At 37.8% G+C, this 12,462-nt stretch overlaps 1 protein-coding gene across 1 annotated transcript in view; it reads left to right on the top strand.

Moving 5' to 3' along the window:
- The window catches only part of LOC108689622 (T-box protein H15-like), a 56,802-nt gene extending 46,145 nt beyond the window's left edge, over positions 1 to 10,657 (top strand). The window contains exons 6-7 of the mRNA XM_018196480.1: positions 9,140 to 9,216; positions 9,605 to 10,657. Of these exons, the coding sequence (XP_018051969.1) occupies positions 9,140 to 9,216; positions 9,605 to 10,184 (657 nt within the window). The 3' untranslated portion in view covers positions 10,185 to 10,657. The remainder of the gene's footprint in view (positions 1 to 9,139; positions 9,217 to 9,604) is intronic.
- The last annotated feature ends 1,805 nt before the right edge of the window (positions 10,658 to 12,462 follow it).

The following is a 12,462-nucleotide window of genomic DNA, read 5'->3' as shown; positions in this document are numbered from 1 at the left end:
TTATATAGGGCAAGAAGATAATAAAATATTTTATAAACTTTATAATTTGTCCAAACTCGGATTGCACGTGGTTGGACTTTGGGACCACCCTGTTGACGAAGGCGTCGCGTTTGGATTAAAACGTCGCCCGCGGTGTTGCGTCCGCAGCGACGTATTTATAAATCAGCCGGCGTATGATAATTTAATTTTATCGCTAGTCGTCACCATAACGGCAGAGCGGCGTTTCGGCAGCAAAGGGCGAAAAAAGGCGGTGAGATGGGCGAGCGAGCGTAGCGGTGCGAGCACACAAGCGGGACTAAATAGCGCGCCAAGGCAAGAGAGCGCGGGGTCCCCTCTTCCTCAATGAGCGTGTCTCTATTAAATCTATTATTAGACACCCGGGCCTTGGGTGCGAAAGCATCCCTTTCAATTACCTACGGCTTCATTTCGCGCGGTCTTCAACGAACGTGTACGTCTCGAGGATCCGCGTGAAAGGGGAACGTGCACTTTGGGTAAGCTCTCCGAAGGAGTTTCGAGGATCGCGAGAACCGAGAATACTATCCGGGGAGCTAATGCGATTCAGATTGGAGGATTTGAGGATACAAGGATTAGAGGAAGTCGAGAAGTTAAGGGTCTAAAATCTGGAGGATGTAAATATTACAGGGCTTGAAAACTCAAGGATTCAAGCACTTCGAAATCGGCGGCGGCGAACATCTACGTAGGGTCTAGATTTCGAAAGTTTAATCGAGGACTCAACATTTGATAATCTAAAAGTATGACAATCCCTTAGTATTATAAATTATATCAAATAGCATTCAGTATATAAAATATCAAATATTCAGAATTTCAAAATAGATTCTCATAGAGAGAGATGATAATTTATATATATTATTTTATATATTTTACGAATGCGAGAACTTACTTTAAAAATATTAAGGATAAATGATAATCGCTCTCTTATTTCAAAACACAACTCAAAAAATTATGTTTTCCAGAAAGTTTTTTCAACACTGACTAATCAAATAATTTAAGCACAAAAAGAATATATTTTTAACATGATTAAATGTCATTTTCGCAACCCTTAAAAAAACATTCTTTTTGAATTGTGTAGAGTTTTTGAATCATCCTTTTTTAATTGTGACATTTTAACGATTTTTTATAAAGTTACGTTCGTTCACTTTTAATGATTGATGGCGTAATATTTATTTAATTCATTCATGGCGATAAATAAAAAATCATGTTTTTTTAGTTGTGTAAAAGAGCGAGATCATCATCGTCAGCAAACGTCATTACATAATACATCAGTAAATTATTACATGGGATAACAATGCTACACTTTATTCTATAGGCAAATAGGTATAGTAGTTTCCATGACGTTTCCATCATTTCCGTTTAAAAATCCACTAGGCTGTCCATTATGGGTTATGATTTATCGTTGTGTAAGGCCACCGCTGCTATTAAACGCGTGCATGGTAATGCATAATGCCGGGTTCGTACAACACGCATCTTGACGCGATCGACAGGCGCATTCCCCGATAAACGGAATATTATCGTTGCGTGAAATAATGCCGACTTTATTCTGCGTTAAGCTGAAGTTTACGATACTTATCCACCGCGTCGCCGGTCGCCTCTCGCGCTATTAGTCTTGCAAATTTGATTACGAGCGCGCGCTGGAACAATACGCGAGGCGTTATCGAGCTGTTATTATAGACGAGAGTGTTTAAATCATTTGCGCACACGCTCCGCCAGCATTTTAATTTTAAATCGGCCTCGAACACGCACGCCTCCTCGGAATTTTCATAATAACGTATCTTACACGCGCGCAATTAACGATCTCACCTATCAAAAAATCTACGACGACGCCGTGAGTTATCCCGGGAGCCGGGAGAAATCAGCCGCTTATTATTCAATTACGTTGATCTTAATCGTTGAGAAGATCAGATGCCGTAACTCAGATGGAATAAACTAACTGAAGTGGTGTTGAAAAATATATTGCACACATCGTTTAAAATACAATTCTCACCTGGGAAGCGTTTCTCCGCGTATCTTTTATTAACGCAAAGTTCACGTTAATAACTTACGCTTACGTTAAGTAGCTCTTATAACTTCGTGACAGCTTATACGTACATTAATCGTGTATCAGATAAAAGAATCGTGAAATGACAAGATCTATTAGCTATTCGATTGCGTCTTGAAAAGAAGTTTCAAGGATATATATTATTTACAGACTTGATGAATACTTTAGAGTAGGCTTATCCAATTTGAGCTTCGGAGCCAAAAAATACAAAATAATCAACGCAAAAATTTAATGTGGATAAGATTTCGGGGACTGTTAATATTCTGAGCCATGCTTATCAATACTTTTCCCTGAAAATTTATATTGAATCTTTTGATGATTTTTGCGTTTTGGCTCCGGAGCTCAAATTGGACAGGCCTGCTTTAGAGTATTTATTTTTGTTAAGCTAAATGTAACTCAGATCTTTATTGTTCTTAGAATTTAATTTATTTGTTGCGTGAGAGGAGAAGCAGTTAATTTAGGGTTCGGCTTTTGATGTTTTTCGACCGACCGACTTCTTTCGTCTTCTCTTGTTCCCTTGCGAAGGACTTCCTGGTCCAGAGTCCAATCGGATCCGCACGCTAACTGCGAGTATGTTGGCGTTGGAATATCCGGGCCCGCCTGGGTCCGCTCCGCCCACCATGTTCGCAAATTCTCTCTCAATTTTCATCGGATCTGGCGCTCTGCAGCTGGACGTAATTGGCTACCTGTCCTTCGATCGGCCGTGCCGATCTGTCCTCGCCATGCCGTGGGCCCATCGACCGGTCGATGACGGGGTCTGACGCCGATACCCTGCGTGCATTCTCAGAAAATTGCTTTCCGCCATGTCGCGAACCTTGGAAACGCGTGAATTTCGTATTGAAGTTTTTGTCGCGTGACGCGGTTTGAAAGTCAAAGTCGCGGTGTTTGAAAATATACTATCTCGTCGTCATTTTTTTTCGCTACAATGACTTCTTTCTTTGAGACACAGGGTGCAAAAAGGATTATTTAAAAGGTACGTCCGTGATGATGGTGTGACTGTCGTCAGTAACAAAGCAGTAACAAAGTGAGTCCATAACTTTCATCCAGTCTTTCGAGATCCAATATGTATCCAAGACATATCTCGATTTTGAATAAAGATATTCAAATTTTAGTTCTTATTTAAGACTGTTTTAAGTAATGTTTTAAGTAATGTTTTAAGATGCTGATATAGTCCTCTGATTGGTTCATGATATTTTAAGATTGAACTTAAGACGATTTAAAATATGAGAACCAACTATGAATATTGGCCTTAAATGTGAAGATTTAGACAAATATATTCTCATACTCTTCTTCAACAAAATGAAAAGGTAAAGACTTTAAGGATTTTTTAAATACAACATTGCCTCAAAATTTATAAAACTTGTAAGCTTGTGTTTTATCTTTGCGATAGTCGTAAGCATTTTAAAAGTATTAAAAATTTAGCTATTTTGGGGATTAATTATAAAACTTATTGCTAAAAAAAGTTTGATGTATTGATATAATTTATATAGCAATCTATATTTCCTAATTTAAAATTTAAAAACTAGTAATAGTAACTATTATTAATAAATTATATTTGTGTTCTTTATCTGATATAATTTTATTTTTTGTCGTACGTATCCATGCGTGGAATTTCTCTATTACAAGCATCGGCCACGTTCTATAGTCTTATAGTTAATCGTCTTGATTTCCCTAATCGGCTAACGCGAAAGATCGTTCGATGTTCGCGAATTGCGTATCGCGCCCGGCACGACATACGTTCTCATGCGTGGCGGAGCGTCATCTCTCGGGATGCATCTCCCCTGAGGATTTATTCACACGCGGCGGGCGATGCGCTCGGGTACGAAGCTCGGGGGCTACCGGGCCATGCAGAACGTCGAGCATGCAAGGCGAATTTATCACGCGGCGTACCACTCGCTGCGCGCTACACGGCCGACATCGTAAATCGGTCTGGGAAGTGGTCCAAGCGTTTGCCCGAGCCGTGTCAGCGAAATCGTATAACTTCGACGGGTCGACCGCGTTTGTCGAAGAGCCCGCCGCAGTGGCGTCGAGGCTTCAACGCCACATTGCTGGAAATTTCATCCATCAACGCGATAGAATCCCCGTCGCGGGGATTCAAGCTGATCTCGACATGACCGTTTAATTTTTTAATTTTGTTTAGAAACAGAAAGTTCACGGAAAGAACGATTTTGCTGAAATATCTAAAAATTTAGTTAAATATAAACTTGACAATAATTTTGTTCATCAAAATATTTGTGTAAAAAATTCAAACGTGATGAGCAACCAAAAATTTTGATATTTTAGCAATCCTACATAATTATTCTGATGCAACAGAAATTTATTTTTAGATCTACATCTAGTTAAATTCTTAGATACTTCAGCAAAACCATTCTTTCCGTGTTCTAAATGACATTCATAAGGTTATAATTTTATAGTAATATTATTAAATAATCTAACATTTTTTCTCGCTAATCAAGATTGGAAAGAATATTAAAATTTTATTTTTTATATCTAATATATAAGATAAATTTTATTCTTTAATTTTGGATTTTGGATATTTAAATTTTGAAGAAATATTCAAAATCGAGAATTTAAGGATGCAATTTTAAGAATGAAAGAGTAGAGTTGAACAAAATTCGTAAACGTTACACCACGCCACTGCGAACTAGCAGACCTACCGCAAAGAGTTTGACAAGAATGTCGGTTGGCAAAACACGGTAAAGCACCGATATCAAAGACCAGAAGTTGTTCTGAACTTGCGTCCGGTATAGTCCGTTTCGCGAATCTCAAAGACCCACGCGACGGAATATCGTCGGCGACCCGCTCGTAAAGTGACGACGACGACGACGACGACGACGACGACGACGACGCGAATCGTCAGGCAGACCGATGACGAGAAGCGAATACAGATAGAGAAAAGGAGATGTAGATGAGAACGTAGACGGAGGTGGCGAGATGTTGTCGAGGGAGCGACGATGCTGACGATGCTGACGACGACGACGATGATGACGACGGTGATGGTGGTGGTCGTGGCGGACCAGATGTTTGGCTAATGATGTCAGCGGAATCGTAACTAAAACCGAGGCGGCCCCGGACTTAGCACCGGCTTAGCTTCAGCTTTGAAGGAAAGAGTCTTATTACTGGGGCCTGCACGTGCTGCTCGTGAGCGCGAAACCGTAGGGTAATTGGACCACCCACTCGACACACCAAGAGTGCCACTCCTCCGCTCCCTCACTGCTTCCCTTCCTCCTTTTCTCTTCCTTCTTTTTTTGTCCTCCGTCGCTGAGGACGCGAAAACGGCGGCGACCTTTCGACGAGCAGATAAACTGGAAGTTGCGCGACGACTTTCAGTCCCGACAATCGTCGAGACGTTCACTCTCGTCCGTAATGTTACACGAGAAGAGATGCTAACGCATGTCCACAAGCTTATCGAGAATATTCTTTATCACTCGTAAAGTTATTGCGATTGGTGGATAAATGTATGATGGGAGATTGGAAATGATAGCTGTCTCATATATGTCAATTAAAGATTATAAATATAAATTGTTACGAGACTCGCTTATCGGAGAAGTTCTTATTAAATGTTAAAAACTATGACATGTATTTAAATGAAGGAATATATTGAACATTGAATTAATTCTGAAAAAGCGCTATCTTGTGAATATTAGATTAGTTTTAAAACTACCTGTTTTATTCAATGATAAAATATATCTTGTAAATTTTATTTCTATAAACATTATTATATTTATAAAGATATACAAGTTCTTTAAACTTTCTGTATTACTTCTTTAAAAAATAGAGTTTTAATATTTTCACAAGGAATATCTGTAGATATAATGTTTTTATATGGCATATTACTAAATCAAATATTTTTTAATACTTTATGTATTAAGTTAATATTGACAATTTTCTTCAAATTGGCTTATTATTGAGGAAATGGGATGTCTCGTTTGCTTCCTAGTTTTGGGATAGTGTGGATTAATTGGACCACCTACGGACAACTGGAGTTGCGACAAGCGGCTCCCTTTTCCAAATAAATACACGCGTGTTGTGCCTCATCTCGGGTAGCGGGTGGGAGGGTCTTCCAAAAGACGTTGGTACCCCAAGCAGACGAAGCAGCAGGAGCGTGTCGTACCGTGCCGCATCTCGTCCGTGACACTCGACCCGGAAGACAAGACTGATTTATGCCTGCTGGCTCGCCGGACGGAAATTAGATGGGTTCGTGTCGAGGGATATCACTACGCTTGTTTGACATTTTTATGTGGTGCCGCCGATATTTTCTTTCGTTCAAACACTAGCGCGCGTGGGAAGACGTTAATTAACGACATCATCTAATCACCAATTACCAAGGTTTTAAGTATGACTAACACTTTTAGCGTTTTGAAAAATGTTTAGAAAAATTTGATTTTTTGAAAAATTTATTTAAAAAATATATTTATAAAGAATGTATCATAAGACTGCAATGTGAATACATAATAACGAAAAAGCTTTATCGATTTAATTTTTTGGATTTTAATGCTTCAATAATAAATTTAAAGTGCAAATGTTTATACAATATATACATATTCAATTCTACAATTGCTAAATCATTTTCAATTTAAACGTAATCTTAATCTGGAGTAATAATATCATAAATTAAATAGCCAAGTATAATATTATTAATTTAATAATATTAATGTTAATAAGCACCAATATTAAGTATCCTAAAAATCGTAAATAATTTGATGCTAATAAGCATCTTAAAAAGTTACAAACAATTTATTGCGGAAAATATATATTGTCTTTTTATTAGAATTGGTGATTAATTTTTTAAACTTTGACATTTGAACTACGAAGTTTTAAAAAGCTATGGCATTAAAATCTTCGATACTTCAAGTTTCGAAGAATCAAAGTTATATAATTATTAATGTAATAGAGCGAATAGTAACGAATATAGCTAATAATAACGAATACATTTTTATAAAAAACGATAAATTATATAAAAAAATGATAGGTTTGTAAAAAAATATTAAAAAATGATAGGATGTAAAAAAATATTATTGAAATTAATATAAATTTGTATTTTCTAGTTTAAAATTTAAATTAATTGATAATTAAATGATAATTAATTATCATTATTAATTAATATCATTAATTATATTAATGCAGATAACAAGTATTATAATAAAAGAATACATGCAAAACGTTATAATAGATAAAATATTAAGAGATTTTTACAATCTTTTGTAAAATGAATTATCTTATTGTTATTCTTTGAAGTACATATCTGGTCATGTGCATCTTGCGATGTAAGCTGATGCGTTTCGCGCTTAAACACGCGGAAAATTTTGTCGGTTCAACACATCTTTTTATGTTTGAAAACTTTGCAATCGTCGGAACGCAGGTATTATCCCTTGAGAATCAGGCAATGAAATCTGTCCTCAAAGATTTCGGCGAAAGGGAGGATACTAAGCGAAGGGCATCGTTTAAATGGTCAATGTCGGGAGATCTCGGAAACGGGGCCACCTGTGTATTCGTCCCATCCGTCGTGGGTGGGCCCCTGTAGGTAATGCGAAACGCCAAACTAGGGTGTAGATCTGACTTAGGGTAGATTTCCGTAGGGGTGGTGCACACAAACGAGAGAGGAAATGCAGCCCAACCACTTAAGAGGCTACTACAAACGTGACGATATGTAGACCAACACGTAGACAAACTTTCTCAGATTTCTTCCTGTCGACCACCGTGTTAGTCGACGGTTTTTTAAGTGCCGAGTGTGAACAAAGCGTTCTTTGCCTTCGCAGTGAGAGGTAGCTTTGCTTGTTAACGTACAAGAAAATATTAGAATGAAAACATAAAGATCCATTATAAAGAAAATGGTTAAAATGGAAAGGAGATCATTTTCTACAACTATTTACTGAAAACGAACATTATTTACTTTTTGGACACACCTCTAAAGAAAATCGGAACTATATGTAGGAAAATTAATGAACAGTTCATCGTTAGGTTTCTTCTTAATAATGAATTCTTTTGTGTACAATTTAAGTAATTTATCTTGTTAAAATATGCATACAGAATATGGAATGAAAAATGGAAATTTAAAAAAATTCAAAGTGATTCAAAGATCTTGATAAGATCATCCAAAATCAAACCAATGGTACCATCTTATGTTTCCCTTGAAGTTACATAACTTTTGTCTGAAACTTTTTTCAATCTCACGTCTCATTCTCGAAAAATACTTTAATTAAAATGAAACATCCAACATATCAGAAATATGTATTGAGTTTAATGTTTATTGTAAACTAACTCTAACGCTTTTATATTTACTCCTATACGTAGCACTTTTATCTTTTATCTATCTTTGGCTACAGGCTTTACTTTTTTTGATAAACTAACTGTTGACTAACAAAATGAAGTTTTTTATAAAATATAAAGTTTTATATAAAATCGTTTTGTCAATTAATATAATATATACTGTATCACTTCTGTACTCAATACACGTTTACACAAAATTGCAAAATTTTTATTTTTAGTAAATTCGTTACGTTTCATAATTCTTCTCATGCCATTTTCAAAACAATGTCTTTCAATAAATGAAGAATTGTATTCAATGAATAATATCATGGTCGCTTATTTCATTTCGATCAAAAATATATATCTGATCTTTCAGTCATGATGAATCAGCTAGCAACTCTACTATTGCCAGAAAAATCTCGAAACCAGTGCATTCCCGGTTCACTTCCGTAACGCCCGCGAGAATTCACGTGTATCAGCGAGTTCCCCTATCTCTTCTTCGATCCCTCTGATTTCCCAGCTTCCTTCTCCCTTTCCTCCGCTGTATAGGTAGGTCGCTTCGCCGCCTTCTTCTAATTTTACGAGCCGTTGACTCTCGATCGATGGAACGAACCGTTTCGAAACAGCCGGCCGTTTTCCGCCACGCGCCGTTGGCTGTCCGGTGACGTAATTTTCCCGAAGCGAAGCCGAGCTGTCGCGCGCCGGGTAATAAGATCGGGGAATTTGCGAGAGATCGCCGATGTTAATGCGAGTCCGGGGGCGACCGGATCTCTCCGATCGCCAATCTCCTGTCCGCCATGTACTAACCGACGGCCATTTTTCCGCTTGTTACAGATCACAAAGCTCAAGATCGACAGTAATCCGTTCGCCAAGGGCTTTCGGGATTCTTCTCGTCTCACGGACTTCGAGAGGTAAGCTCCTTACTAACTGATGTTAAACGGCGCCGAGTTCGATAAAATCGTCTATGATAAAAGAATTTGGAACTACATAAATCAATGTTGAGACTTCGCTTCAATTCTGTATTGATGTAGGAAAAAGATTTATCACTTTCTTTCTTTCTTTTTAATAATACAGTAAAAGTTATTTGCTAGCGTGTAAAATCATAAATATAGCTACCAGCTTTAAAGGAGATCATTAATCATAATAGCGTCGAAGCCTATAACAGAGAAGATAAATTAAACGAAAATTTGAAAACGAAATGGACAATTCATTAGTGAATTTTATTTGGCTGACAAAAGTTTGACTCAATATCCTTTCGAAGAATTTCGCGGCTAGAAGGCGGTATGCATAATGGAGCAGCTTCCCTTTTAGGGAGACGATGGAATCAATGCTGGCAGAACAGCAAACGTTGAGGTTTCCGCATCGGCTTCCTTTCGAAATGGAACAACTCCAGGCAGGCGCCGTGAACAATCTCAGTCTCGAGGAGAAAGCATTGTGGGCTGCGCGTTCTCAGATGCTGCTGAGAGCGGCGGCGGCCGTAGCTGCTACCAATCCTTACGCCCAGTTGGTTAATCCCACTTTGGTCTATCCGGGTGCTTCAGCCGCGGGCACCAGCCATCAACAGCAACAACATCAACAGCAACAGCAACTAGGTCATTTATGGTGGGCCTCTTCGATTGGATCTACTATCTTTGCAGCGGCACATCATCAACAACAGCTGGTCGCGTCCAGTTCCCAGCAGAATACAACAGGCCCCGCGGCCCCTCGACCACTCTATCCATCGCCTCTTGCCTTGGGTCACAATCGATTCTCGCCCTATCACACGACTGTCCCCAAGTCCTCAACGCCGGCTGCGCCGTCGCCGTCGCCGTCCAGAAGGGCCACGCCGTCGCCTACAGATAGTCTCAGCAGGGAGGCTCAAGATCTTTCACCGTCGTAGTCCTTCGTGGCTTCATTAGGAAAACAATGATCGCGATTTTCTTTTAGAGAAACTCGATAAGATCAATTTCCTGTGGTTGAACTAGTGTACACTTTTGGAACTTAAAGTGAAATAGGTATATGTTTGATATTTGGCAAAAAAAGGAAGAAGAGAGTTCTAGTACAGTCCCATGCAGATAAATAAAAAACAAGTTTGATGTCTCAAACGTGTTATTAAGATTACACTTTTTCTGAGCCTTTTCTCATATAGAAAAGGAAATACAATTGGATTGTACAATTGCGTTGCGTTTTTTATGGAGGAATCTATTCCTTTCGATGTGATGAAAGTCAACTTTTCTCGACTAAGACCGAAATGTAACAATCAATTCATCTTGCAATATTCGTCTTCTTTCATTGAAAAACTGACGAAACTTTTGCGCGCGCTGATCGATTTCCATCGCATTATTTGAAAAATAATACAAATAAATGTATAAAAGGAGCCTTATGTCCATTTCTACCGAATTAAGTTAAATCAAGATTAAAGTTAATCTGTTTGGTAGAAATAAGTGTTATTCGATCAAAGCGGAGGTGCCTAATAATATTTCTTGCATGAATTTTTACATAGATTTTCCAGTTCAAGCAAATTGCGTGCCGATTATTTGTCGGTCTTGAAACACAATCATAAACTGAAACTAGAAAACTTGTAATAAGGTAAACTCGGGTAAAATGGGCATACGGAAAAGATGGCTATTGACTTTCAGAATGGCTACAAAAATGTTTTATTTAGCAATTATTATATTATAAAGAAATTACAGTTCATAGTCAGCCCATACGTACCTAAGCTTACCTTATCATGAATTAAATTGATGTACGATTTAATAATGATGATTATTATTAATAATATAATCTTGTAATGATATTATAAAATATTATTAATAATAATAATTATTAATTATTAATTTAAAATAATAAGTATTTTATTTTTACTTAAAATAAAGCTTTATATTTCATTTCTTTTAGAGTTCCAGAATTCTTAGCAGTTACAGAATTTTCTTATTAAAAGTGCAATATTTATCGTATACAATTAATTATTATGTTTTTTGTCATTGAATTATTAAGGAGCCGGTCTCCATTCCGTTAGATTAATACAAGATGAACGTAAACACACATACGTTCACACATTCATATGCATGCGTAACGTGATAAATTGGTATGGAATGTTTATGTAAAAATCGGGAATCGATTTTCGTTGCGCGTGTCATGTGTCACACGGCGTCGGAAGACGTCGCGGAGTAGGTGCCGCGAGTCCGAGGTACCGACGAAACATGCAGAATCCAGCGTGAATAGCAACGATAATTGTAGTGTCAAAGGTTCTCGAGTTGGCCACGGCGAGTTGTCGCTCTCCGTCCTTTTCTCGCGCCGCGCCGCAAAGATGAACCGGAGGAAAGAAACGTAAAGCGCACGCTCTCCGAGGGTCTGAATACTGCCTCTCTCGGCTGAACTCTCGACCTTTGGCGTGGTGGCAAAGCACAGGGGACTCGAGCCGTCTCACGTGACTCGGCGATTCCGTTGTCTCCTTGACTGAACCCTGGGACCGAGAGAAGCCCGATCTGTATATATCCTTGCCTTGATCAGCGATCGGAAGCGATAGGACCGCCGCGAGTCCTGGTAGTCGGGATTATGGGCGTAGCCAGGAAAGACAAGGAAGATCATGGTACCTCTAATTCTTAAAGAAGAACAGAAGTAATTAAAGTTCTTAAACAATCTATATTTCATGTGTATTCACAAGAAATTTATTTTAGAAAGAAGACAGAAAGTTCTAAAAAGATTTTCTGAAAATCCAAAACGGCTAGTATTCTAAATTTAAGTTTTTCCAGTTTAAACGATCAGTTTACAATTAAAAAAAAATAAAATAAATTAACAAATAAAATATATGTGTGATTTTATGATTTACCTATCAGTAATTCATTAAATATAATATAAAATAAAACAAATCTGACAGTCCCCCCCTCCGGGGTTAAAAAAAATCTCAAATTTAATTTTGTTGCCTTCCTAAAAGTTATCCTGGTTACGCTCATGGTCAAGATACACTTAAAGATGCACTTTGAAATCAATAAAAATAAAAAAATATCGTTGCGTAAAAAATCTCTTGGACTTGCAGAAGAGATGCCGGATACCTTGAAGTTCCATTACCTGATGTGTATCTTGCAGCATATTTTATAGGTTCGCTCAAACTATTCTCACTGTCAAAGAAAAAACCGCGATGATACGCTGAATCGGATAATCCGATTTTCGCGAAA

Source organism: Atta colombica, unplaced genomic scaffold (genome assembly GCF_001594045.1).
Source record: "Atta colombica isolate Treedump-2 unplaced genomic scaffold, Acol1.0 scaffold274, whole genome shotgun sequence".
In the NCBI taxonomy this organism is placed as follows: domain Eukaryota; kingdom Metazoa; phylum Arthropoda; class Insecta; order Hymenoptera; family Formicidae; genus Atta; species Atta colombica.
This window is presented reverse-complemented; position numbering and strand designations above follow the sequence as displayed.